Source organism: Parambassis ranga, chromosome 16 (genome assembly GCF_900634625.1).
Source record: "Parambassis ranga chromosome 16, fParRan2.1, whole genome shotgun sequence".
NCBI classification, from domain to species: domain Eukaryota; kingdom Metazoa; phylum Chordata; class Actinopteri; family Ambassidae; genus Parambassis; species Parambassis ranga.
Genome location: NC_041036.1, coordinates 17,366,063 through 17,393,300, shown reverse-complemented (window position 1 = coordinate 17,393,300; position 27,238 = coordinate 17,366,063). Strand labels below are relative to the sequence as shown.

At 40.7% G+C, this 27,238-nt stretch overlaps 2 protein-coding genes across 4 annotated transcripts in view; both read left to right on the top strand.

The window, feature by feature from the left end:
• Positions 1-2,495: 2,495 nt before the first annotated feature.
• Positions 2,496-9,418, top strand: ifnlr1 (interferon lambda receptor 1). Its single transcript, XM_028426177.1, has 7 exons — positions 2,496-2,774; positions 3,766-3,892; positions 4,859-5,028; positions 5,119-5,303; positions 6,578-6,716; positions 7,609-7,739; positions 7,976-9,418. The coding sequence occupies exons 1-7, from the start codon at positions 2,726-2,728 to the stop codon at positions 8,963-8,965; spliced, it is 1,791 nt and encodes a 596-aa protein (XP_028281978.1). The 5' UTR covers positions 2,496-2,725; the 3' UTR covers positions 8,966-9,418.
• An 11,548-nt stretch (positions 9,419-20,966) lies between these two features.
• The window catches only part of myom3 (myomesin 3), a 66,071-nt gene continuing 59,799 nt past the window's right edge, over positions 20,967-27,238 (top strand). For all 3 annotated transcript variants that reach the window (XR_003671928.1, XM_028426156.1, XM_028426155.1), the window contains exons 1-2: positions 20,967-21,139; positions 23,192-23,321. Coding sequence is in view for 2 of the 3 variants with exons in the window: in XM_028426156.1 (XP_028281957.1) it covers positions 23,215-23,321 (107 nt within the window). In the remaining variant the exon portion in view is untranslated. The remainder of the gene's footprint in view (positions 21,140-23,191; positions 23,322-27,238) is intronic.

The window sequence follows — 27,238 nt, the reverse complement described above, 5'->3', positions numbered from 1 at the left end:
TACCACCTGTCCATTATCCACAAAACCACAGTCAGTGTCTTCATTTTAATAGCAATGGCTCAATAAATTGTTCCCAGATAAACAGAAAAGAACAGATGATTAGACTCTCATGTGTGAGGATGGTACTTTTTTTTACACTTTTTTTTTACACACTAAAAGTTATTGCAAAGGTTTATAGTAGACCTTTATCACGATGCAGCCAGGTGGCATATTGTAATGACACTGGTTACAGGAGAGTAGTCAAACAACAACCTAATTAAAATTAACAGTCAAAGCAAATCACTGGCAGGATGTTCTTGTCTACAATAAGGTGTCGCTGACCATAACCCCACTGACAACAGGTGACAACTGATGATAGGCAGATTGTGTACACAGAGATGAGAACATATAATCTGAAAGGGGACTAGATTGCCTTTGCATTGGTGGAACAAACCATGCTGTGCTTACATGTTATTCACTAATCTGTTACAGATACATTTTTAACACAACATTGTTATTTTCAGTCTGGCTTGTTTGAGATATGGCCGGAAGTTCTTATGTAATTATGTGTGTGGTGAATCTGAAAATTATGTTGCTGCAGTTTTTAGCTTTTATTTATCAGATTAAGCTGCTTTATAGTATTTAAATTGTTGTGGGTTGTGTTGTGTGTTGGACTTTGTGCCTTGTTTTCTTGTTTTTATTTATCCTGGTTCCTTGTATTATTATCCTCCCTGCCCTGCCCTCTCTTGTTTGTGTCTCTTCCTTACCTCCTTCATGTGTTCATTGTGTTGTCTTGTCCTTCCTGTTTTATTTTGAAGTCCTGTCCACCTTGTGTCTCCTCTGTTAGTTTGCCTCCTCCTGTTTCCCACCTCTCTGATTACCTGCTCCTCCCTGATTGTTTTCACCTGTGTCTTGTCTTCCTCCTCTTCTTAAGTCCTGTGCTCCCTTTGTCCTCGTCTGATCATTGTTCTTCGTGCCTTTGTGCCGTGGTCGCTTGTCTACCTGCCTCACCTCTGTGTTGTCCTCAGCCCGTCCATTCTGCCAACCCTGTCGTCCGGTCCTCCTGCTTCCTCTTAGTCCTCCTGCTTCCTCCTGCTTCCTGAGTCCTTTGTCTTCCTGTCCTCCTTGGATTTATTTTGGTCTGGTTAGTAATTTCTATCTTTGGAATTTAGACTTTGATGTTGCTCCTTGCCTTTTATATTTTTTTGAGCTTTGGACTTTGTGTTGAGTTTTGTGATGTTGGCTTTTCAATAAAAGCTCACCTTTTGTTGCACTTTGTTTTATTTTTTTCCTGCATTTGGGTCCTCCTTTAAACACACACAAAACATACATCTTCTAACTCTTTTATAATAGGCACACTGGACACTGTGAATGTAATCCACGCCATCTACACATAGCCTGTTTCTTTGAATTTGAATAATGTAGTCTATAATGATGACGTCACCCTACCAAACGCCACGTATAAGGCACCTAGATAGCTCACCTGAGCTATCTAGGTGCGGACATGCCATAAACTGAGGATATTGACCCCGGCCTGCTCCACATCGGCCTTCCTTTCTCAACCCCGCTCTTTTCACTGTCATTTCATCAAAGGCATAGTCCATAAAATGTCTTTTTGAAAAAGGAATTCATCCCATGGCTGTGAGAACTGCTCCCACTTACATTGGTGTGTCTAATATTACATGAATAATGGCTACATTCCACTTACAGGCGTTCCCGTGCAGGAGCTATGACATGTATGCTTAACCCATTTAGAAACACACCACCAGATCTAAGATTACATGTCTGCTGAGACAAACATGTGCTTCTTTGCAGAGGATTGCTGTGAGCTTAATACCTGTCCTGTTAAAGACACCTTCAAGACTCACCTGATACTTTGGTAGGTATGACCTGAAACACCAACCATCTTTCAGTGCTACTGTTATTATATTGATATGTGGTAATAAATTGTACAGTAAATATCAGCCAACATCTCGCAATGCTCTGGTAAGCTAAGTACCTGTATATTTAGGATACTCATTAAAAGGCCTAAGGCAGCTGAGACATTACAACACTTCTCTGCTGTTTAATGACAGTGCTTAGAATGATTTAATTCTATAATGTTCTCATTACACATATAGTTACAGCAGGGGACATAATGTGCCTATTCATTTATTCTGTCCCTTTGTTCCTTTGTCTGTTACCTATCTGTGTGTTATTGTTCATACATCAGGCCAGTATGTACTCAATGGTGTCACAGTCTCTGAACCAGTCTGTGAACACACATTAAGACGTTTACCTTTGTCTCTTTCACTTTCTCTTTTTTTAAGTTTCAGTCATGGTCAGTTCCAGTAAGCCTCAAAAAACTGAAAAACCTGTAAGACAAGATAGAGGGAGAGAGAGAGGGCCTGATTCAAGGTGAAGAAGGTGTGAGGAAAAGGGAAGTTACCGTTCTACGGAGACAGAGAAATGGGCGGTGCATGTAGTAAGCAGAAAAACAGGAACAAAGTGACAACATATGCCAAAGTACACCTGCACACCTGAGTAAAGCCACTCCTCTCCCAGTACAGAGATGTTTGAGGAGCCGGCACAGCAAAATGTTTTGATACCTCACACAGCATTAATATTTTACAGCTCTTTACACACTGATTCTGGTTTTGCCAGGAAGGATTTCTGAGATTGTGTGTTTTGGTTTTAGCGCTGTGTATCATATGTTGCTTTTGAATCCGTTAGCAGATACACAGAGTAGGACTATTTTGGGATTCTGATGAAGATGTGGTATACCAACGTTATGATCCTTCTCCTATTCTGCAATGGTGAGTACAGCTGCTTCACAGATGGTGTTAAAAGGCAGTCAAACATTAGATGGGCTGTTTTATTTATTTATTTATTTATTTATTTGTTAATCCTGTTGAGAGAATTTTATAATACCGCTAAAGCAATAAAGCTTGGTTGCTCTAATTAAAAACACAATAGTTATTTTAATTGATGTGATCGATGGAAAAAAAGAAAATATTTAAAAGTCTGGTTCAATTAATATTGACTATATCTCAGCCAGCATTTACATGTGGGCCCCACATGGCCCCTATTTGAATGTTAGATCCCACACAGAGCTCGTATGGGCAACCTGCGGAACCTGCCAACAAACCACTTAGGGCCCATAATGGCAGCGCACTCTTAATCCATGTGGGGCCCATATATATATATATATATATATATAAATGCTGGCTGGAATTGTGATACAGTTTTACAGTTTACAGTTTTTAATATTATTGCTAATTGTGTGTGTGTTCACAACTTTAGTAAACTTGATCTAGATCTGAGTACGTCACAAAAATGCAGCCCACATATACATGAACCACAGGAGACTGTACTTTCCGTACATTAAAAGATGGTGTCCTGCATCCCTGCCCTTTGTCTCTGCCTGATGGCAATGATTTCCTTGTATCACAGATGTGACGTGCAAAGCTAAGGAACAGAGCCCAGTTTTAAGTTTCAGAAACCAAGTCTGCCTTTGGAGTCCCAGATATAGTGTGCCTGTGTGTGTGTGTGTGTGTATGCTCTATTGTTACAGTGTCAGATCTGAGTCACTGTGAGGATACTGTGGCTCGAATGGTTTCATGGTTACACATTGATTGAACATTTTTTATGAAAACAAGATGTAATCAGAGCTCTTTAAAAAGTAGAACAAAACGGAGTCCTTTGCTGTACTTAGAAATAATTCTTTTTTTTTAAACGATTGATGAATTTCACACAAAATAAACCAGGTTGAACAAATGAACAAAAACTCTTCCCTTTGTCTTACAGGTTGTCTTTCGACTGGTGACCGCAATGTATTTTTTGTGTCCACAAACTTCTACAATGTACTCCACTGGGAACCTGTGGAGGCTGCTTTTCCTGGGCAAAAGGTGCTCTACACTGTCGAGTACCGGAGGTGAGACCAGGATGAATCACTACTACACCGTAAACCCTATCATTGAGTCTCCATGTGCAGGTCATGAAAAATGTGTTTGCAGGTTAAACATTTAGGCCCCTTGCTTCAATGTCTCTATCAAGGTACTGTAAAATCAGCATTATGTAACTGAGCCTAATTAGGAGCACAGCACTGGTCATCAGAGCAGGTTTTCTAAAGGTTTCTGTCATCAGAATGACATGTAGGGCCAGTGTGTTATGCAGTCTTTGCTGTAATGGCCGGCCATTTTTTCACTTATTACACAATGTAACATGTGGACAATAGAGAGAGATGGACTGAAAAAAATAGAATATCTTTTACCTTTTCTTGTTGCTTTTCTTTTCGACTTTTTCCTACTGTCTCTTTCTGCCTCTCTCTTCTCCCTGCATGCTTACTTACCTTGCTTAGATTCACCTCAGCTGCCAGTGGCTTAGAAGCATCACTACCTATAGGGCTGCTTGCCAGTGATTAGTATGTACAGTACAGTACTACACTGTTGCACTGTTACATCTCCATTTAGTCTGTAGATCAATGTGCCCTCATTGTATTTCCTTCTATTTACACAGTCTCTACAAAACAGCCTGAACTAAGTGGAAATGTCATCTCATCTAATTACTCATGACGCAGTATACCAGACAAATGTCAAGTGCTACTACTATCCTATTGACTTTTCTCCTAGTCACTGCCATCTGAATTGCTGGAGTCACTTCTAGCATCAAATCAGCTGCAAAGAAAGGCAGGCGTAACTACACTCTATATCAGCCTGTTAAAGTAATTGCTGTCATTTGTTTCCTTATGTGTGTTGAGAATAATGGTGGGTGGTCAGGATGATCTCTGTGTGGGTTAATAACTTACTGCAGGTTAAACCACAGACCATACTGGTTTTGTAAACTTCCTACCTACACCAATAAATCTGCATAAATGTATTGTTATGTGCTTTTATTACAGTGATCAAAATCAAACATTCCAGATTAAGAAGGAGTGTCAAAACATTCCCAACCTGTTCTGTAATCTGACTGAAGAAACGCCATCGCTCTATGACGTTTACTACACTGCTAAGGTGTTGGTTAATGGCTCCTATGTAGGCCACACCAACAGATTTAGACCTTTGGCAGAAAGTAAGAATCTCCTCACTGATTCATGCATTTTTCTTTGCTCCAAGCCTGTTTCCACATCTAATGATTCACTTTTTTTTTTTTTTTGTCTAGCTACTCTTGGCCCGCCCATCTTGTCTACGCACACAACAGCATCAACCCTGTATGTCAACATCGCCCTCCCCACAGGGCCAAACGGAGTGCCCATCTCAGACATCATAGCACAGAGCAAAAATGGGATCAGCAGAACTATACCTCTTTATACCCTACAAATCACCAGCCCAGAGTGGGCTGCTCTGGTGAGTCAGCATTTAAATCACTTCACTGAAGCTGTACCTCATCGTAGGGATCAACACAGTAACGCTGCATATTAGTTTAACCTTTTTTAATACAGGAACAGGCCTATATTTTCAATACGACCACCACATAAACATACACAGAACAAAAATATAAACGCTCCCATTTTTCATGAGTTAAACTCATAAAATGTTTTTCTACACAAAACGTATATTTCTCTCAAAAATCTGCTTTTAGTGCCACCTCACAGGTGTGGCATGTCAACATGCTGATTAGACAGCATGATTATTGTACAGGTGTGCCGGCTGGCCACAATAAAAGGCCACTCTAAAATGTGCAGTTTCATCACAGAGCAAGTTCGTGTCGCAAGCTTTGAGGGAGTGTGTAATTGGCATGCTGATTTCTCTATTTCTCATTTCGCTGTCATCAAAGGCATTTCAAAGAATTTAGCAGTACATCCAACTGGCCTCACAACCAGCTCAGGACCTTCACATCCAGGTTATGTATCCGTAGGTTTACATAACCGAAGAATTTCTGCACAAACTGCACAAACATCTGCATACTGCTGCATGGCCCCTCATCGAGGTCTCGACCTGACTGCAGTTAGGAGTCGTAACCCCCACTCCTTACTTCAGTGGGCAAATGCTCACATTCACTTTGAAGAGGTGTTCTCTTTAAGGATGAATCCCGGTTTTCACTGTACAGGGCAGATGGCAGACAGCGTATATGGTGTCATGAGGGTGAGCGGCTTGCTGTTGTCGACATTGTGGTGTAGGTTATGGTCTGGGCAGGCGTGTGTTACGGACAGCGAACACAAGTGCATTTTATTGATGCCATTTTGAATGCACAGAGATACCGTGAGGAGATCCTGAGGCCCGTATCTGTGTCATTCATCCGCTACCTGTGGACCAACATTCCAAAGGCCACAATCAACAACCTGATCAACTCTGGGTGAAGGAGATGTGGCCAGCCTCAGGTGTACCTGTGATAATTCATGCTGTCTAATCAGCATCTTGATATGCCACACCCGTGAGGTGGATGGATTCTCTCAGCTCACTAACACAGATTTAGACAGATTGTGACCAGTGTTTGAGAGAAATAGGCATTTTGTGTACACAGAAACCTTTTAGATCTTTGAGTTCAGCTCATGAAAAATAGGATATTTTTGTGTACATACATACATTCCATAATTTAACCGATAGTATTGTATTTATATACTGTTTGTTTGGAAAAGCAACCTGCAATGGACTGAACATGTAATGTTATCCACCTCCAGACCATAGAGAGCGAAAGTGAGCAGTTCGTCATCAACCTAAAGAGCAACCAAATACAGTACTGTGGCTTTGTGGTCTACAGGCCGTCTACTGACTGGGGTCGCTCAGCGAGTGAGAAGGCTTCGTTCTGTGTAATGCAGGGTGAGCACACGCCTTTTTTTCTGTATGGAGTGTTTAATACAACATTTAAATGGATAACATCACCAACTTTAAAAACATGTATGAAAGCAGCAATATAGTTAATAGTAGTATAGTAATATAGTTAATAATATTTACAAAAATGGGGGGGGGGCAGTGTAGGGCTCGAAAAACTTCCTAGGAAGCTTTCAAGGACACGCCTGCTGTTGAGAAAATCCAAGAATTAAGTTACTTGAAAATGCGGCATTTCCTACTTTTTACTGTAATCAACATGTGCTCAGCTCCTTGAGTGATTGCAGCCATTTGTAAACAGTGTCGTGTTTGGTAATAAATGAAGACAGTTTGTTGTAAATCAGCGCTTCTTTTCTCTCTTTCACCACCCGGCCTTACTCTCACAGTAAAGTGAAGTATAAGTTAAGGCCATTGACTTTTGTTGACCACACTGTTAACCCATGCTTCTTAAAGAACAGTTCTCATAAATACGCTTGGCTGTGACTTCTGCCTCCCTTATAACTGTCAAACTGATGAGACGGGATATTAGATTTCACAGTTCTCTTGCAACCATTGCATTCTTCTCACTTTAGGTTACGCACTCTCTGCATTTGCCTACTATGTGGGTACACAAGTGTATCCTGAATGGGGAAATCCACTTCTATAGGTCTCTGTTGATATAAGGCCCTGGAAAGTACTGAAGTACTTACACGTACTGAGGCTTTCAGGAATCTGTGTTATCCAACAGACACTGTGCTACTCTAAGAACATGCCTAAGCATGTGCGTGTCATTATGGGAATTTTTTTATGTTCACCGTTTTTCACTGCTTGAGGGTATCTGATTTTAACAGATGTGTTGTTACTTCCTGAACGTGTTTGTGACGCCAGCTCTCTCCTCCTTCAGACAATTCCCGGATGCTTTGGCAGGTGCTTTTCGTGAGTGCCACTGTTCTGGGAGTTGTCGTCATAATGTCAGTTGTTTGTGCATGCAGATATGTGAAGGGTGGAAAGTCAAAAGACATACCACAAGCATTGGTAAGATTATTATTCCTTTCTTCACTGCCCTTAGGTGTGTCTGTGATGCAACAAGGAAATGTTGCCTTACAGGAAAAAAAAACAAGCTCACTGGCTCATTAGTTCATCTTTATTATGCTTGTTTCTTTAACATGAGGCAGTAAAATGACTGTAATTATAATAATTGTGGATGCCTTCGAATGAAGAAAAAAAAAAACAGTCTAGTTGATTGACATGTCTTTATTTCCTCCACACAGAAAATCCACTCTGGGACCCATAAAGTACCACTGTTTCCAGACAAGAATCTCATCATTTCCAAAATAGCACAAGGTTCTCAAACTGACCAAATAACCTATGCCAAAATTCAGGCAATGGCAAATGTGTCCTCCACTGGGTCGGGAGGTTATTCCCCGCAGGACATCCCCTGCCATGCCTGGCAAGACAGCTCTGGCTCCTGCGTGGGCTCAGGTGCTCACACTACAACCCCGCAAGTAGAGGACACGAGCGCCCAGTCCTCTGAGATCTATGTTGCGGTGGCTAACCACATCCCTGCTGAAGAGCAGGAAGACTTTCAGCAGGCTACCACTGAACACAGAGAAACTAGTCAACCAGGGGCAGCCAGTGGAGAAAGCTGGGATACAGGTTGGGTGAGGCCACAGCTGACATTTTCGGAGGCACCGACACTACCTGATGTTGATCCCTGTGAGAGTAGTTCAGCCAGGCCGCTGCTGCTTAACACAGTACGGGACAACAAAGGACAACTCGTGTTGCCGTTACTCTCTGTTCAGTTTCATAGCGGCAGCGGTGAAACAGCTTCACCACTGACCCCAGACAGGAAACCCCTGTTATCAGACATTTTGGACTCCTTTGACGAGCCGTCGTTAGCACCCTTGCAGAGGTTTGACAGCTCAGACTCCGGCTGTGACGACTGTGACACTCCAACACATCAGTACTGCAACTCCCATTACCACCCGTCTCAACCTTATTTTCACCAGGGATGTTCAGGGACACAATCTAACAATGGTGCGTTTGAATCAGGCTACAAACAAAACTGGATGCCTGCAATACTTTGTGGACATTCATCCACAGACAGCTGTGAATACAGAAGGACAAACTCTCCTTGGAATTGGACTGCTTCTCAAATGGAGGAGGAAAACGAGGAAGGCGAGGAAGATGAAGGCAGAGGAGGAGATGGGAAATCCAACCAAATTGTTCTGGGAAAGTGGATAGTTCAAATTCCAGAATAAGGTCCCTAGTTGCTGCAGATGGGACTGAACGCAGCCAGACAAGTGGTTACTGTGTTGGTGATGATGCAGAGACAGACTGAAAGTCACATTTAAAACCACTTCTGCCCCTCTATGGACATTTCATTCCTGCATGTGATTACAGTACACATTACGCTTTGCTGTACAGTGTATGTTATGTATTTATCCGCAGCTGTAAAATATATGACAGTAAGTCCGAATGGGGCAGGGTAACATTTAAAGACATTCACTGTGAATTGCATGTGTGCTTTGTCCACTCATCGTTCAACAAAATATACCATTTTAACTAAATTCATGTTCTACAACATGTTCAATTGTTAAAGCTAAAGCAAAACTTTCATATATTCATGGTGTATGAGTGCTAGCCCTGTGCCCAAATGCCTCATATTGGCTGCAAAAAAAAAAATGTTGCACTCATTGTGCATTTGTGGGCCATCACTATGACAACACTTTGTTGCAGCCCATCATGCTCCCGAAATACACAGATGCAGCCTGGTCACCTTTAAAATTACAATATGGACAGTCAGCCTTAAAGATTAGATAAAAACACATCTGATTGCATCGTGGCTGAACAAAGCAAAAGACCAAATCCAATAACTACTGTCACATATGACTGAATATTTTCTACAAATTAATATATTTCAGTATTATCACTGTTTCATTTGTACATAAGAAAAGAATGCAATGTTTATTTTTTTTAAGTTCAAAGTTCATGAACTCTGTTTGTCCTCATTGTTTGCTGTTCTTTCGGAGGAAGAAAAAAAGTGTAATATATATTATCAGGTGAGGTCATAGTGCAAGCACTGGCACACTGATAACAGCTGAGCCTAGATTGAGTGCAATCTTTTATATATAGCTGTAAAATAATAATGTCAGGTGTGTTGAAACACATGATGTGTGTCCAGATGTTTGGTGAATGAATAAAATGTCAAATGTAGCAACTTTTATTTATTTTACGATTACAGTTTGTTGGTTTTCTTTCAGGTGTGTTCACACGTAAACTAGAATCAACCAAACTGTTGAAGCATATATTGGCCAACCCAATGAGCACATTTACATTAGTGCGCTGAAATGTTTTGTAAGTTTGTTTCCATAATATACTGTACATCTTAAAAAAACACACTAAGAAAAACAATTTTCTGCAAGTAAACCAAACACTCATGATGTTTACATTGGAAAAGTTGAGCTGTATTCTGTGATGAGAAATGAAACCATCACATTGCATTTTATGTCAACATTTTGTTAAAGTGACAGATTTGTATTGTATAAAAATCTTTGTTTTTACTACAGTGGAAATAGTTTTCTGTGTTATATATTTCCAGAGTAGTTTTTAGCTTTGTGGATTAAACCGATCACAGGTTAGGTGAACATCCATCCATCATCCGAACCCGCTTTGTCCTGCAGTGCAGGGTCACAGGGGGGCTGGAGCCTATCAGGTAAACAACATATGAGTGATAAACCTCCCCCTATTACATACTAGGTGCAGGCTGTACACGTTTACTGTGCCTGGGTTGCACAACAAATCCAAAGTACACCTCGACAACCTGTTGCTAAGCGCCGTCTGTGTTCAGTCAAGAAAGCTACAAACAAGGAATTCTAATAAAAAAAATACATGAATGTATGAAATGATTGACGTAATTGGACTAATAAGCAACATATGTGCAGGAGCTGCTCTTGTATCAGGGATAATTTTTTTTTATCCTTTTGTACCTTTTCTATGCAGCCACACAAGGAAGTGATCCTCCCATGAACTGTCCTAGTGAGGAGGGAAACTGTGAAGCTATCTGCATCTACTGCACCTTTCACAAGGGGTTATATAAGCCTGCATGGATCTCACGTTTAACACCCATTGTGTGCTCTGTTATTCAGCTGCTACCAGACACCCAAAAGAGATTTTACAGTAGAAGTCTGGCCTATATACACAGGTAACAAAGAAACGAGTAGCAGATTATGCTTCAGTGTCAAAGACTCAACAACACTGTGTTGTGTAACAGTGACAAACATTTACTCATTTCAACAAAATATGTCATGGCCACACACTTTATGGACTTAACTCTGATTTTTTTTTGGTCCAGAGCAGGAATGTTTCACACTCCAGGGTCAAATGATTCAGGATTTGACCCTGCTACAATTGGCACCAATGTGACACACCTGGTGCATCGACAATTTCCTCATTTATCAGTGGCTTTTTGCACTTTAAGCCATAAATTGCATCTGTCTCAGTTCACATGGAGCTCATAAAATGTTCTGCTTGTACACCAAGGTGAAGTTTTTTTCCAGTGTAACCAGTGTACCATAGTAACTGGCTTCATGCTTCTTTCTAATAGACCATTTAACATGCTCTACAACACATAGACACCTACTAAACAAAGGAATGTTATCTAGTCAGATACTGTAGGCCTATACCTTGTACAGTTTTACAATGACCAACTGTGTAAAACTGGTATTACACAAATTATATCAGGTATCAGGTTTTAATAGGTTTTTTCTCATTTGTTTTTTTTATTATTTAATGGTTACGCCACAACTTTTACAAGAATCTTTAATTTTGTTAACATGTGCTGTAGCGTGCAAACAGAGTAGGTATTTTATGTGTTACATCCTGTAGCCTGTGGGCATTCCGTGACCTCCTTTAAAAGACAAACCATAAATGAATACGATGCTCACGTTGTGATATTTGATCACATGTGCTGTTCTCAACATAAGGGTAGACTACTAGTCATGCTCAAAGGTTAGTACCTCCTTTTTTGATTCTATTTATTTATGCAATTATTGGTTTTAATTTGCTTCTGTTTGTAGTGGGTCTTAGTATTAGGAAAATACTACTCCAAATGAATAACAACATAAAACTTTTTTCAGTGTGCCATTGTTTATTTAGCAAAAATGAAACCAAAAGGGAAAAAAGCCCCTCTTACTGCTTCCATGTGATTAAATTAGGTGAACTGCTGCTGACGGTTTGGAGCGTTCAGGTGTGTGTTAACACGGCGTCAAGAGGGAAAGACATACACTGGTGTTAGAGAAGCAATGCAATCTGAAAAGACTTTTGAAACCATTTCCAACTATTTGTAGTTCAGTGTCCACCAGAGAGGGAAGTCTGGGCGTCCCACTGCAACCTGGCCCCGGATAAGCAGTTGAAAATGGATGGATGGATGGATGGATGGATGGATGGATGGATGGATGGATGGATGGGTGGATGGAGGATGGGTGGATGGATGGGTGGATGGAGGATGGGTGGATGGATGGATGGATGGATGGGTGGATGGATGGATGGATGGGTGGATGGAGGATGGGTGGATGGATGGATGGATGGATGGATGGGTGGATGGATGGATGGATGGATGGGTGGGTGGGTGGATGGGTGAATGGATGGATGGATGGATGGGTGGGTGGGTGGGTGAATGGATGGATGGATGGGTGGGTGGGTGGGTGGGTGAATAGATGGGTGGATGGATGGATGGATGGATGGATGGATGGACGGATGGATTGATGGATGGATGGATGGATGGAGTTCAACGTTCTACAGTAAGAAAGATTATTCACAAGTGAAAAAAACTATATATATAGCTATATGTCAGAGTCTACAGGCCTCACTGAGTTGCCAGAAGGAAGTGGAGTTATTTGGCCTTATGTTCACCACCATATCTGATGAAAACCAAACAGCATTTCATCAGAATCACCTCATACAGACTGTCAAGCAGAGCTGTGGATTTGGGCTTGTTTTGCAGTCATTGAGTCGTCCATGAACTCCTGCGAGTATTTTAGAGGCAAACTTGAGGCCATCTGTTTTAAAATGTTTAAACTTAGTGCAAACTGGGTTTTATAACAGGACAGATCTGCATCAGAATGGCTAAAAAAAAAATAAACGAATCAAGGTTTTAATGGTCTAGTTCAAGTCCAGACGTCATGCCAAGTGAAACGCTGTCATGGCAACTTAAGAGGGCTGTGCATAAGTGAAATGAATAAGGGAGCTGCGTTATGCTTTTATACAAGCTTTTTCAAACAACTTGAACATGACTGTAAAGAATAACTTAACAAGGACGGAGAGGAAAAAAATGACACTGAATATGTGGAATGAGCAGGAAAAATGGATGTGGGTGATGAGAGATGGTGTATAAGAGTGTGCAAAAGAAAGAATAGAGGATTTTAAGTCGAAGCCGATCCCTCTCGATGAAACACTGCAATGTAAATAAGAGCTGAGTGAGGAATTTTCTCTTCTGTGTTCGGAAAGAAGACACACGGCACAAGGCATGCTCCTTCCCTCAGCTTTTCTATCTGTATGTTCTTTGGGTAGTTGTTTGAAAAGACCAAACTTTGGCTGACTCACAGCACTGACAGGTTCAATTCTTCCTTTCTAGCACAAGGCTGTCTTTCCCCTCTTTCAACTCTGCAAGTCCTGAGAAGATCGAATGAGAGATTGCAGGGCAAACCCTCTAGAGTGCTACAACTATGATAGAAGTCTGAACAGGGAATAGTAGTTCGGATGAACCCAATGCTTCTGCACAAATAGAATTTCAATCAGCGCTGAGGGTGTGTGCCTGCCCCCGGATCAATGATGGACTATAAGAGTCCTGGCCACTTAAGACATTTCTAGTACTGACTGCACACACTGAGGCAGCCAGATCTGACCAGTGTTCAGGTTGATTCTACCACCGCCAGAAAAGCTGGAAAAGAAAGAAAAGAAAGGCTGGCTGGGAATCCAGGAATATATATACACTTTGATTCTTTTTCTTCTTTAGAAATGCACATGCTGCAACATATCCTTTTATTTCCTTGGTGAGGAATATTATGGGAGATTCTCATTAACATTTAATGGCTCCTCTGAGGTTTCAATTTCAGAAGGCCTTTTTATATATATATATATATATATATATATATATACATAGTTATGATTGCCTAATTTATTACATTCTGTGGTAAAATTCCAGCTTGGAAAGAAAGAAGCTGCTTAAAGATGCTGAATGATCACCCAACATTCCCTGTCTCAGCTGCAGCCATCTGTTTTTTCTATATTCTGATAAGCTGCGTAGATTGAACTGGGTCCATTGAAATGTATGCATGTCTCATCACTAATAACTCTGTCCTCTGATCTCAAAGAGCGATAGCACCATGAAGGTCTTCTTTGGACGTTTCTCATTAACACTCACCAGATAACAGAAAGAAAACATGTGGCTGCTGAGAAACTGCCACATCTATCCTCTAGCATGTGCTGCTAATTTAGCAAAGGGAAAGATCCAGGTACCATTTATGGTATGAATTGCATGAACTGCATTTCCTGATTCAGGTAAAATTTGAACAGTGGGTATGGAAAGTATTTAGATTTTGGACTGACAGGTGAAAGAATATGCAAATTCTTGAAACCAAACTCAAAAATCTCCAGCAGATACATGGTGTACTGCATGTGCGTGATAGCTAGAGGGAAAGTTCTTGTTAAAGCCAACATTCAAAGTACATTCTGTGGTTTCACAGTATTTATAGTCTAATCATTTGTACTAATACTTTCTCACAGTCACAGCAACAAGGAAGTGTTTTCATGCCGAGGCATACAGCTCACGCTACACTTCTTCCTGGACAGAGGTCATGATGCCATCACTGTCTTTGCCCAGCCCAGACCTGATGCCCCCCTGACAGGTCACAAGATGTATAAAACAAAGCAGACGGATGGCTCTGTAGGTGTGGAGTAGACCTGAAGTACATCACACTGAAGCCAAAAAAGTTTTCTCACACATTGAAATCTATTTTTATTTATTCGTCACCTTTGCAGTCTTTAGAGCTGTTCTGTGCTATTTGAATTGACTTGAAGCTAGAAAAAACACAAACAGTCACTTACACTTACAGACTTGGATTGTATAGGGGAAATATATTAATCTTAAAAAAAATGATAAAGGGGAAAAAAAGCCTTTTATATTTGTTTTAGTTATTTCTCAGTCCATCCTCACCAGGAAAATGTAACCTGACCTGAACATGTGAGCGGCTGCGTCATGTTTATAGGAGCTAAAAAAGGTAACCACACAGGAGAGGTTTTCCTTATAAAAGGTGTTTAATGTTGAATTAAACACATGTTTAATTTTGTGAGCAAAAACAAAACTTAAGGACAAGCAAAACTAGAACAGCTGTTCAGGACTCGAACCTCGGACTCTGTCTGCCTCTTTGGGTACCAACAAACTTTTTGTGTGTTTGGTCCCCTATTAAGATGACATCAGTCATCATGTGTTATGTAATGAAAACATAATGTCATATGTCTTCTTGATGAGGTTGTGTTGTTATTGAAAAGTACAAATGCAGTTTGTATTTATCCATCAAGGAAGATGACATCCTCATTATTAATCTTAAGTCTCTCAAATCATGTGGGTGTATGTTCAGAAGCCAGCAGTCTAATGAAAGGCTTATTTATCCGTCTAATGATTTATCTTATGAAGAGTGTACTTGAATACAAAATGTCTTTTTTATTGATTGGGCATCCAACTCTATTGTGCTTTTTTGCTCAGACTTGTGTGCTGCCTATCTCCTGCCATCCTGTTTGAAAATGTTCCTACCTGTTTCCCAGACCAGATCACTTGATGAATTGAGGCCTGCGTGTAATTGGATGCAATCACTTCGCCCCCTCCCTTTCCTTTTTTACATTCTAATTATAGCTTAACAGGCCCTTGATTAGAAAAAAGGCATGGAAACAGCTGTCAAGGCTGGCCCAGAAGTGATGGATCATCTCAGAGACTGTCCGTTAAGGTCTATTCTGGGCCCAGTCACTGGTAGGTGAGAAGATATTTTTAAACAAAAAATAAAGTTTAGTTTAAACACAATAGCCAGTGGAATATAAATCACTTGTAACTGACAGATAGAATTAGAATTTTTAATCTAAGCTTCCTAATACTCAACCAAAAATTCACAAATGAAAGCTGCTTTGTCGTTAAATCAAGGCCACGAAAGATAAAGATGATGGACAGAAATTGCTACTAGATCTTTTAATCAAAACATACAGACGTGATATCATCGCTTGGCAAAACATGTAGAGTCTCACATCAAAGAAAGTCACGGCATGTCCACAATAATAAAAAAAAAACATCTGGCATCCTTTCATGTCCTTGCCTCTGGCTCGAGTCATGCCAGATTTACTGTAAACATGAGCTCAGCACAGGCCTCTCAGCTCTTATAACAGACATGTATGCATATGTGGATTTTCAGCACTCACACAAACGGACAATTCTGACTGTAAACACTCAGTAGTTTAAAGAGATTAAAAAAAATCAGCCAATTATAATAAATAAAACACAATCAGTTGTGATTCAGTGATGCTGCTTTTTTACTTCATAAAATATTTACTTCATAAAAAAGTTTAATGTAAGCTCTCCAGCCAGTTCTTCTTCTTGTTTTCTGTTAACATGTTGATGAAGATTCTCAGTCATCCAGGTCATCATACGTAGAGAAGGTTGAAGCAAGGCGTCTGGACTTGTAGAGTTTTCTAGAAGACGTTTCGCTGCTCATCCAAGCAGCTTCATCAGTTCTAACTGTTTGGTGGGGAAACATGGTTTATATGTGGTTACAGACCTCAGTGGGTGGGTCTGGGTAAAACTTAAAAAAACTTACAAACAATAGCACTAAATGTTTCCATACTTACCTGTGATGTTCTGGCTGACTGGGCCAGGTGTGTCTAACGACTGGCTAACGACTATGAAACTGCCGGAGGGGGACTGGTTGACAGCCCTTTGTTCTTACTGTGATTATGTGCAAACTTCCTGGGAATGGATGGAATCACTGCATTGTATGTGGTAGAAAGATGATGTCTGAGGCCACCACCTCTGTTAAGGGAAGGTTTTTTCAGCTTAACATAGATGGCTTCCTTGACTCCTCTTTCATACCACCTTTCCTCTCTGTCTAAAATGTGAACATTGTTCACTCCTCAAAGGAGTGTCCTTTGTCTTTGAGGTGGAGGTGAACAGCTGAGTCTTGTCCTGAGGAGGTGGCTCTCCTGTGCTGAGCCATTCTTCTGTGGAGTGGTTGTTTAGTTTCTCCAATGTACAGATCAGAACATTCCTCACTGCACTGGACTGCATATATCACATTACTGTGTTTCTCCCTGGGAATCTTATCCTTGTTCACCTGCATCCCTACATCAGAAGCCACAGAGATGGTAAGGACGTGCCTCACACAAGACAGCACACTCAAGGAGAGAACCAACCTAACGCCAGACCACATCTGTGACCTGCTGGACCTCTGCCTGACCACCACTTATTTCCAGTACAATGGGAACTTTTACAGACAGAAGCACGGCTGTGCGATGGGATCACCTGTGTCTCCTATTGTGGCCAACCTCTACATGGAAGAAGTGGAGAGAAGAGCCCTGAGTTCCTATCCTGGAACCACCCCCACCCACTGGTTTAGATATGTGGATGACACCTGGGTTAAAATCAAGACCAACGAAGTGGAACGGTTCACAGAACACATCAACGCAGTGGATAACAACATCAAGTTCACTCGCGAGGACACTAAGGACAACAATCTGGCCTTCTTGGACTGCACAGTACACATTGAGGAGGACAGGAGCCTCAATGTGGAAGTGTACAGGAAACCCACACACACAGACCAGTATCTGTTGTTTGATTCACACCACCCACTGGAACACAAACTGGGAGTCATCAGGACCTTGCAGCACAGAGCACAAACTGTACCCACCAGCTCAGAGGGGAAGAAGAAGGAGCAACACCACATCAGGAAGGCCCTGCAAACATGTGGCTACCCGAAGTGGGCACTCATCAAAGCCACAAAAACAAGACCCCCCAACAACAAGAAGAAGGACAACACCAGGCGGAGAAAGAACATCTCCATTCCATATGTGTCAGGAGTATCAGAGAAACTCCGCAGGATCTTCAACAACCATGACATCCCGGTCCATTTCAAACCTATGACAACACTGAGACAGAGACTGGTTCACCCGAAGGATAAGATTCCCAGGGAGAAACACAGTAATGTGATATATGCAGTCCAGTGCAGTGAGGAATGTTCTGATCTGTACATTGGAGAAACTAAACAACCACTCCACAGAAGAATGGCTCAGCACAGGAGAGCCACCTCCTCAGGACAAGACTCAGCTGTTCACCTCCACCTCAAAGACAAAGGACACTCCTTTGAGGACAACAATGTTCACATTTTAGACAGAGAGGAAAGGTGGTATGAAAGAGGAGTCAAGGAAGCCATCTATGTTAAGCTGGAAAAACCTTCCCTTAACAGAGGTGGTGGCCTCAGACATCATCTTTCTACCACATACAATGCAGTGATTCCATCCATTCCCAGGAAGTTTGCACATAATCACAGTAAGAACAAAGGGCTGTCAACCAGTCCCCCTCCGGCAGTTTCATAGTCGTTAGCCAGTCGTTAGACACACCTGGCCCAGTCAGCCAGAACATCACAGGTAAGTATGGAAACATTTAGTGCTATTGTTTTTAAGTTTTTTAAGTTTTACCCAGACCCACCCACTGAGGTCTGTAACCACATATAAACCATGTTTCCCCACCAAACAGTTAGAACTGATGAAGCTGCTTGGATGAGCAGCGAAACGTCTTCTAGAAAACTCTACAAGTCCAGACGCCTTGCTTCAACCTTCTCTACGTTTTCTGTTAAGTGACCTCATAGTGACATTAAGCACATTCACTCCAAAGCAACCCATACATTAAAGGCTATGATATCCTCTGTAAGAGCATCCAACCGGGGGGTAAATGTTTGCCACACAGTCCCAGTGACTCTGGCTTTTATTCATAATTTATGCGAGTAAAAGCACCAAGCAAGCATAAATAGTAAATTAGCATTAATTATGAATAAAGTCATTCCGAAAGGTATTGCAGATATTTATTCCCTCTTGGCTTGGCATACATGTTTCACCTGTCGCATGTACAAATCTGTGCTTCAGGTGCTCTGGAAATGTGCAAATCGATTTGCATAAGTGATCTAAATAAATCAGGCGCTAAACTGACAGAAGCTGCACTTGGATTGAAGTGTGTACTCAGGCAGCTTCTTAGTAATAAAAAAAAGGAACCTTCCTATTAAAGACAATGAAGAAACAGATACTCTGAGCTGAGGAGGCTTCTATTAAAGGTGGCCCTCAGCTGCTTTGTCCCAGCGGTTATTCTTAGTCTGACAGTCACCGCTGAAGAGAAGAGGAGGCCTGGCAACCCGAGCTTGTATTGTGTGTGTTGATATTCCAGAGGCAGGTGTGTCCACTAAAAGCTTATAAATAACCCCTCATCCTTCCATACAATGCTGCGGCCTTGAGTGATGCCTTCTTTCTTTGCAGCCCCTGTGTTCTTTTAGTCACCTGTCAGTCAAATCATCACTGGACACACAAATACAGAAATACACACAATAATGCAGCCAGGGAAACACTAATAAAATACAAGCAGAGAAATGGAATGCATGCAAAATACTGCAACCAGAGAAGAGATTTTTCCAGAGTAATGAAAAGAAAAACATCTAATGAGAGTTTTTAATAGGACAAACCACAGACACAAAGATTAATCATGTTCATCCAGCAACACTAAAACAAGGCCCTGCTGTGTTTAATATTCTTTATTTTATTTTTATCTAATCAATCTGATCAAACAAATGGGGACAAACAAAAAAAGCATTACATTTAAACCTCAGGGGGTGAAGATGGTCAGATTTAACTCCCAGCCGATCTATTAGATGTTTATCGCAGGCCCAGTTTAAATGTGGAGTAAACAGGTGTTTTTCCACCTGGGGGACTTAATTATTGAAGGTTAGATGAAAATAAATTTGTACGGTTGTCATCAACGCTATTAAGTTAAGCATTTTAACATATGTATCTATGGAGATTGACTTTTTGTCGTTTTGTAGCCTCAAGTGGCGATTTTAGGGACTGCAGTTTTGTGTTCAGACTCAGAGGCTGCTTCAAAGCTTTTAGTAATTGTTGATTTTTCAGTCTGGTAGTGAAAATTTAAAGCCTCGGGTGTTGTTTCCACCATTATTAACCACTTCCTTTTTAAAAACAAAGTCAAAGGTCAGATTCTTCATAATGAGGAAGCAGATGGTTTCAGAATCAGAATCAGAATCAGAATCAGAAATACTTTATTGATCCCCGGGGGGAAATTGTTTTCGTTCCAGGTGCTCCATGTATACTCAAAAAGACAGAAATACTAATAAGGTAAAGTAGTGAGCGTAAAAAATAAAGATAAAAAATATAAGATAAAAACCTAATAAATTATAAACATTAATGTACATTCAAGTCCTGGCAAGTGAAGACTAAAGTCATATAAAGTCATATGTAATACAACTTGTACCATGTGCAGTAAAAACTTGTCTAAATAAATCCAATATGGATAAGATTACAAGACAGTGTGTTCTGATCTCAGAGGGAGGTGTTGTACAGTTTGATGGCCACAGGTTTGACTCCCTCTCTAGCTTATAGCAGACTCGCTCTTTCCCCCTTTGCTTCCCATTATGGTGCCCTCTCTCTTCTTCTCTTCCCTCCCTGCCACCTCTGTTTCTCACCTTGTCATTTCCCAGCCTTTCATTTCTCTAACATTTGTACCCAGGTGGGATTGTGCTGAGAGGACTGCATTAAATATATATACATATATATATATATATATATATATATATATATATATATATATATATATATATATATATATATATATATATATTTCTTTCAGTGGCAGTTTGTCGTTCTCCTGCGGCCAGTTCTCCTGAGAGCATTCCAGCTGTTCCTTTCAGCTGCTTCAGTCTTTTTGAACAGGGAGACATTGTGTCATCTCTTAGCTGCTTGTCCACAGTGCTAAATCGATCTGGTTGCAATATGTGTGTGTGTTTGTTTGTCCATTTAAGTGCTGTGTAAAGTTGCATGTGTGTGCGTACAGTGAGAGATGTCATTGGTCTATATTTACCAAGAATGAGGGAGCATTGTGTTGACCACATACTTTGGCACAGAAGGACACTTTGTGTTCAGGGTCACCCTCATCAGGACAGAAAGAGTGAGAGTGAAGCAGATGCCGACAGGCAGGCAGGCAGGCAGTCAGAGGTAATAAAGAGAGGTGAGACAACAGGATTGAACAAGATCTTTAAGGAGAGAGACAGACAGGCAGACAGGAAAGGAAGTGGGATATATCCGTCCTGCAGATCTTTGACACACAGAGGACATCACCTGAAAGCGTGAGTGGGTTTTCTGTTTACACAGCCTTCACCTGAAAGCTTCCACACAGCTTTATTTGACCCCCCCTCAAATTGCACCCCTACAGTACATCTGCTGTTAATCGGGACACTTCTTTACTCTGGTTGTTTCTCCTAAGTGTCTGCTTATTTCTCCTGTGACTTTAACTTCCTAATGCTCTTGCCTTTTGATTACCTCTTTGGATGTAGCCTTTAATTACTCTCTGGGGAGGACATAAAGCGAGCTCCCATCGTGCTCAGACAGTGCTTTTTTCCCCTTCAACGAGCAGAACAGTAAATCACTCTGCCTCTGTTGATACAGTTGTTTTTATTAGCAGACCTGAGAACTGAGATCTCATTTCTCTCCAGAGACTAAGGACTGCACTGTGTGTGTGGAAACAGCCCCACTTTGCTTCTGCTACTTTCCCTCCAGAGTCCTTGGATCCAGGCCTGCCCATGGAGATTGATCAATTTTAATGTACCAGAGGTCAGCGTGCCATTAACAGTGTTTAAACAGACCTCTCCCTCTGCACGAAAGCAAGACACAAAAAAAAGCAACAGGGGAATCAGCCGGCCCGCTAGCCTATATTAGCCTGTTATCTGACTCGGCGCTGTTTTCCGCAATGTAATGGAAGCAGATGAGAAAAAATAACGCATTATGCTTGTTTATGGTGCTAACACAGATGGTTGCTAGTGGGAATGGCTGAATGAAGCTATCACTCAGACGCGACCTGATTCTGTTTGTTGGGTGCGTTCTGCATTCGCTTCCCCAGAGCAGCCACATGATTAATGATGGGCAGAGTGTGGGCAGCAGCATGGAGGACCTCAACTGATGAATTATTAGTGTCTCAGTGGCCCACAAAGGGGTGATTCATTTAACATGGGACCATAACACAGCTTTTTAACACAACAACACTGGCAACTACACTGAAGTGGACAATGTAATATATAAACACACACAGCAGATTGAGCTTTCACTCCGGGAAAACTTTTGTGCTGAGTTAAAGTTAAAAATGCCCCCAAAATATTATTTTTTCAAACTTCACAAACAAGGAGTTTATATCTTAAGACTGTTTTGGACAAGCAATACTCAATGAGATTTTATTTTATTTTATTCATGTTTTTTTTTCAAGTTTAGCCCAACCCACTGAGTCGTTTCCTAGCAGCTAGCATGCTGCTGTGCATACCGCAATCGCCGCACATCAAGATGTGTATGAGCAATGTTTGTCACGATCTCCACTTTGTTTCGCTTTGTTTTCATTTAAATCCTATAGTTTATTTAGTATTCTGGTGTTGTGCGAATGATTTTGTTGGATTTCCTGTTTTATTTTGAAAGTATGTTTCCTTGTGTCTCTTCCTCTTGTGTGTCTCCTCCTTGTGTTTAGTAATTTCACCTGTGTCTTGTTACCCCTTGTGTATGTAAGTCTGTGTTGTCCCAGTGATGTCTCCCTCCACCAGCTTCCTGTGTTGACTTCTGTTTTTCAGTTGTACTTTGTTCTCCTTAGTTTGGGATGTCCTGCTTTTTGGAGTTTTGTTGTTTTTTTTTTTGTTGGTTTTCTGTGTCGTCTGCATTTGGGTCCTTCCAAAACTCAACAATGTTGGTGCAAAATATATGAGTTTCACAATAAAGACTTCAAAATATCTTTTGCTCCATTCTTTGGGGCATTGGAAGATTCAACTTTTCATGTAGGTCTGATTTGAATTTCAATCTGTGCCCATTACAGTTTTTGGTTTCTTTCTAGACATTCAGGAATTTGTTGTGGCTTGTTGTTGTTTGGGTCTATTTTTTATTGTGATGTAAGCCAAATATAAAAAAAGAGGGAGTGGAATGGAATTTTTTTTTGTCCACATTGATTTGATATTTGGTTTGATACACAATGGTCTGATGCTAAAAGGTATTGGGAGTCAAACATGGCAGATTTTGCAGTTCATCTGGACTTGTAGCTTTGGAGTACAGTTCCATTAGTGTCTGACTATCGCAGTAATATGTGTGTGTGCACTACAGACCTCTGCATGCTCATTCTTCCTTTCCCCTCATCGTCCCTCCCACAACAGGTGCCAGCAGTGTTGAGGTTACCATGGAAACCAGGATGGTGATGCGGCGTGAGCAGGAGGAGCAGTCGTCCAAGATGTCACACAGCATGCAGCTGTCATCCCAGATAAAGAAGAAGACCTTCACTTCAAGGTGCAAAATGTTTACTGACCTACAGACAGAAACTTAGTTTTTAATGAGAATTATGATAAATAAGTGTAGCTGTAAGTATAGCTGATAGCATTAGCCTCCTCTGTGCCATAGATAATGACAACTCAACAGGCCACATGGTTGCACTGGATGACACGTTCCTTCGTTATGATTCATATAGCACTGTGGTTTATTTCAAGTCCATCCTGCACACACTTTTCTGAACAGTCTTGTACTACTAATGCTCCATACTGCTCCTACTGTGTAGCTGAAATTGGTCTCTGACAAACGTCCTGTTTTCTGTATGAATAATATTGGCTGAGAATTGTCCTATATATTCATGATATTCATGGTTCACATACAGAAACAAATGGGCTTACAGCCACGAGACATGACAGACAAGTCATAATATTTTTAGCTTTGGTCTTTCCATCAGATAGGTTGTAAGTACAAGCAAAAATACAAACTAAAAATAAAAAACAAACTTCATCATGGCACGTTATGGAGCCTCATATGCTGCCCTTATCCAGATTCTAATTAAAACACAAGGAAAAGTCTGCCAATGGGCTATATAGATAATTCAGTGTCTCTTGTTTCAGGCAGCTTTGAGAAATTATTATTTTTGAAATAAGCAAAACTTAATGCTCTAGTATGAGGAAAGTGGCATTTAAAATTCATGAAAAAAATGATTAATATTGGATCCAGATAAAATCATCTCACACCACAGGCAGATTTTTTCATTAGTTTTTAGAAAACTGTGATATAGGATTAAAGAACTCACATTTCTTAACAACACAAGCACATTTTACATGATTCAGAAAATCAACTCCGCTGTGGTCTCCCAGTCGAAAACTATTATAAATAATGAAGCAGGTTAATTTGATTTGTATTATGGTGGGTGCATAGATGTCCTGATCAATTACCAGTGATTTGTTTTTTTTTTTTTGTTTTTTTTCAGTTGACAAATGATATTAAGTATTTATTATAGAAAACATATGGCAGCCTGTTTATTCTGAGCACAGTGAGACATTACATTCACTCACAAGTGTACCCATGCGGGCCAGTGCTGTTAGCTGCTGGCACGTTCGCATGAAGTATTCACAAAACATATGTCGCTGAGAACCTCTGCACCACAGACGAGTCTGGAGGTAAGGTGCCGGGGATGTGAACAGACAAGTGACAATGAACACAACTCCCATCAAGCTTTATGCACACAATAATTCTTAAAGAGTTATAGAGGAGTATTTTTATTTAAAAGTCACTCTGACATTAGATGCCAGGAGTTTTGTGGGGCTGAAGATAAACACACACACACACACACACACACTTTTATGCACACATTACAGGTGGAGATGGTCAATAATTGAAGACACCTGTGTTTACAATGACTCAGTCCAGCTACTCAGTGGTGGTTATCAGTGTCACAGTAGCACGGATATTAGCTCAAGTGGGTAATAGGAGGTGTTCCAGGTAGCATGCTAGACAAACATGAATACAGCAGCAGCAAGTGTGACAACACGTCCTAATCCACCGCAGATCTCATGCTAAGCTATAAAACAATGAACTGATTATAATTAGCAACAGGCAGCATTAGCATTAGCTTAGTGTCTAATGAACTCCATGACAGGTGATCAGTAATGAAATTGTGAAACAGAGAACATTCAAGTTTTTATCAAAAATGAATGTTTACATCCACAGTATTACTTTACATTTAGGACATATTATCCAACATTTTTCAGGGCAAATGTGCTTAAAATACAATCAACGCTTCAATCAATGCTTGTGCACCGCAGAGTAAATGAAATATAGTATGTAGCCTTAATAATTACCGTATTACCAGTAAGAGCTGCGTTTTGGGTTTGGGTTGATTTACACAATCCGTATACACACTGCTTAGGCATTGTTAACTTGATCCAAAGAGATACAGTTGCTAACATATTATTAGGTAGTAGATGTTATTTTGCAGGAGGTTCTGAAGGGTGAATTAAAGACCAGGATAAAGTGTTAAAAGCCCATACTCACAAGGAAACAAGCAAACATGGAACTGGCAGATGGGAACAGTTTGGTGAATACGTTTGGACATCTGGAACAGCATAATAGATACAATAAATGTGTATTTATTTACATGCTGATGGAAAAGTGTGTGTCTTGGAAACAACACTGTTCACAGATGAACTGCTCTGTAACTTAAATAACATGGCTTATGAACATAAACTGAGGAGAGGTCAACTAAAACAGCATAACATCAAAAAGATAGTAATGGATCAGCACACTTTACACAAATATACACATTTAGCTGTGTTATTCATTTGCCCCATACACACACACACTGCCATACAGGCCACTTCTTCACACCATTTATTGACCTTCCTAAGGGTGCTACATAGTTCCATCTTATCATTAGGTGCCAGCTAACATGATGCATGTTGATGTAGGGTGTAGTTGGTCCTGCCGGAAATACAGTGGGGGAAGAGCTACATTATACTACTTTAAAACTATAAACTACACTAATACCCAACCAGAACCACGAATGACTTAACAGTGAGTGAAAACAAAACCAGCAGTGTCAGGGGGATGCGAACCTTAGAGTCCTAGGAGAAGCTCCACGGCGCTGTCTGTAACACCACCTCCAACCTGCCTCCAAACTCTGTGGATCCCATAAATAGATGATATGAGGCAATATGTTCACATGTTTCATTTCAGCTATAAACTTAACCATGTGTCATATCTGGAGGATATATTATTGACCAAAAGTGTCTTCTTTTGTGAGGACGTGTTGATATTATATTGAAAAGTGCAGCTTGGACTGTATGACTCACATAGTCATGACAGACTAGAGTACTGTAGTGTAAAAGGAAGATGGCTCAGTAGCTTGTCCACAGCTGTCTGTCTAACCATAACCAAACCACTGCTTAGAAAAGGGATGTCTGCAGTTTTAGAAACAACACTTAACCATCGAAAAACGTTAAAATAAGTCTCCAGTTTGAAGAAGAGCGTTGTCACCTGCACACACCTGGGATCGCTACACGCACAGCGGTGATCCCACCTGATTCCACAGAGATCCACAGAAAGTCTCTCCAGGCCTGCTCTGATAATAGTCTCAGCAAGCGAGTTGTTAAATTAGATTTAACCTGCAATGAAGATTGCAGATTAAAGGGAAATGGGCCCATCTTTCACATTTGGGGAAAATGAAAATAAGCAATTATACCATCAACCTTAGTTCAGGTGAACATTAGGAACACGTCTGAATGAGAGAGAGAGAGAAAAGGTGCTTTGTGAATTTTACCTTGCTGAAAGCACACTTATTTTAATATCCATGTTATATGGGACTAAAATTGTTTATTCGCACAAGTTGTTATGTTTACAAAACCAGATCATGCAGTGCCACATAATTTTCCTCTTTTTTTCTTATTTCCTCCTTTAGATACATAAAGTTAATATTTTGAGGAAGCCTGCTTTTTGCAAACATGTGCATTTACAAGTGTGACATCCTTTGGCGTGTGTGTGGTGCAGCCCATGCATACGCATGTTCCTGTTTATATGCATGAGCGTTCGTGTCCCCGTGTGTACATATCTCTGGGCTGTACTCGAGTGATACTAGCCCCAGCTGCACTGGGGCCCTGCACTACATTATTCAACGGTGCAAAACCTCTCAGCCTGCGTTTAACAGGAACCTAAACAAAGAGAAAAGAGAAAAATAAGACAGCAAAAGCAGAAGTTGTCCTCCGAGCACTGTGAAATGGGGAAATTTCCCAGCTTACAAACAAAAGAAAACGAGAAGTCATATCAATTTGCATTGCCATTTGTAAGATGGCTGGTTGAAAGCTGTGCCCGAGGCTACATGTTAGTAGCAACGGTACTTGGGTGCTTGCTTAATACACACCTGGGTAAATATAGAATTCTGGTACACAAAGATGTGA

Bases quoted from the DNA above. Each gene is read 5' to 3' on its own strand.
- ifnlr1 (XM_028426177.1), top strand. From the start codon at position 2,726: ATGAAGATGTGGTATACCAACGTTATGATCCTTCTCCTATTCTGCAAT. The intron at 3,893-4,858 runs GTGAGACCAGGA...CTTTTATTACAG, and splicing joins TACACTGTCGAGTACCGGAG to TGATCAAAATCAAACATTCC. The intron at 6,717-7,608 runs GTGAGCACACGC...CTCCTCCTTCAG, and splicing joins TTCGTTCTGTGTAATGCAGG to ACAATTCCCGGATGCTTTGG.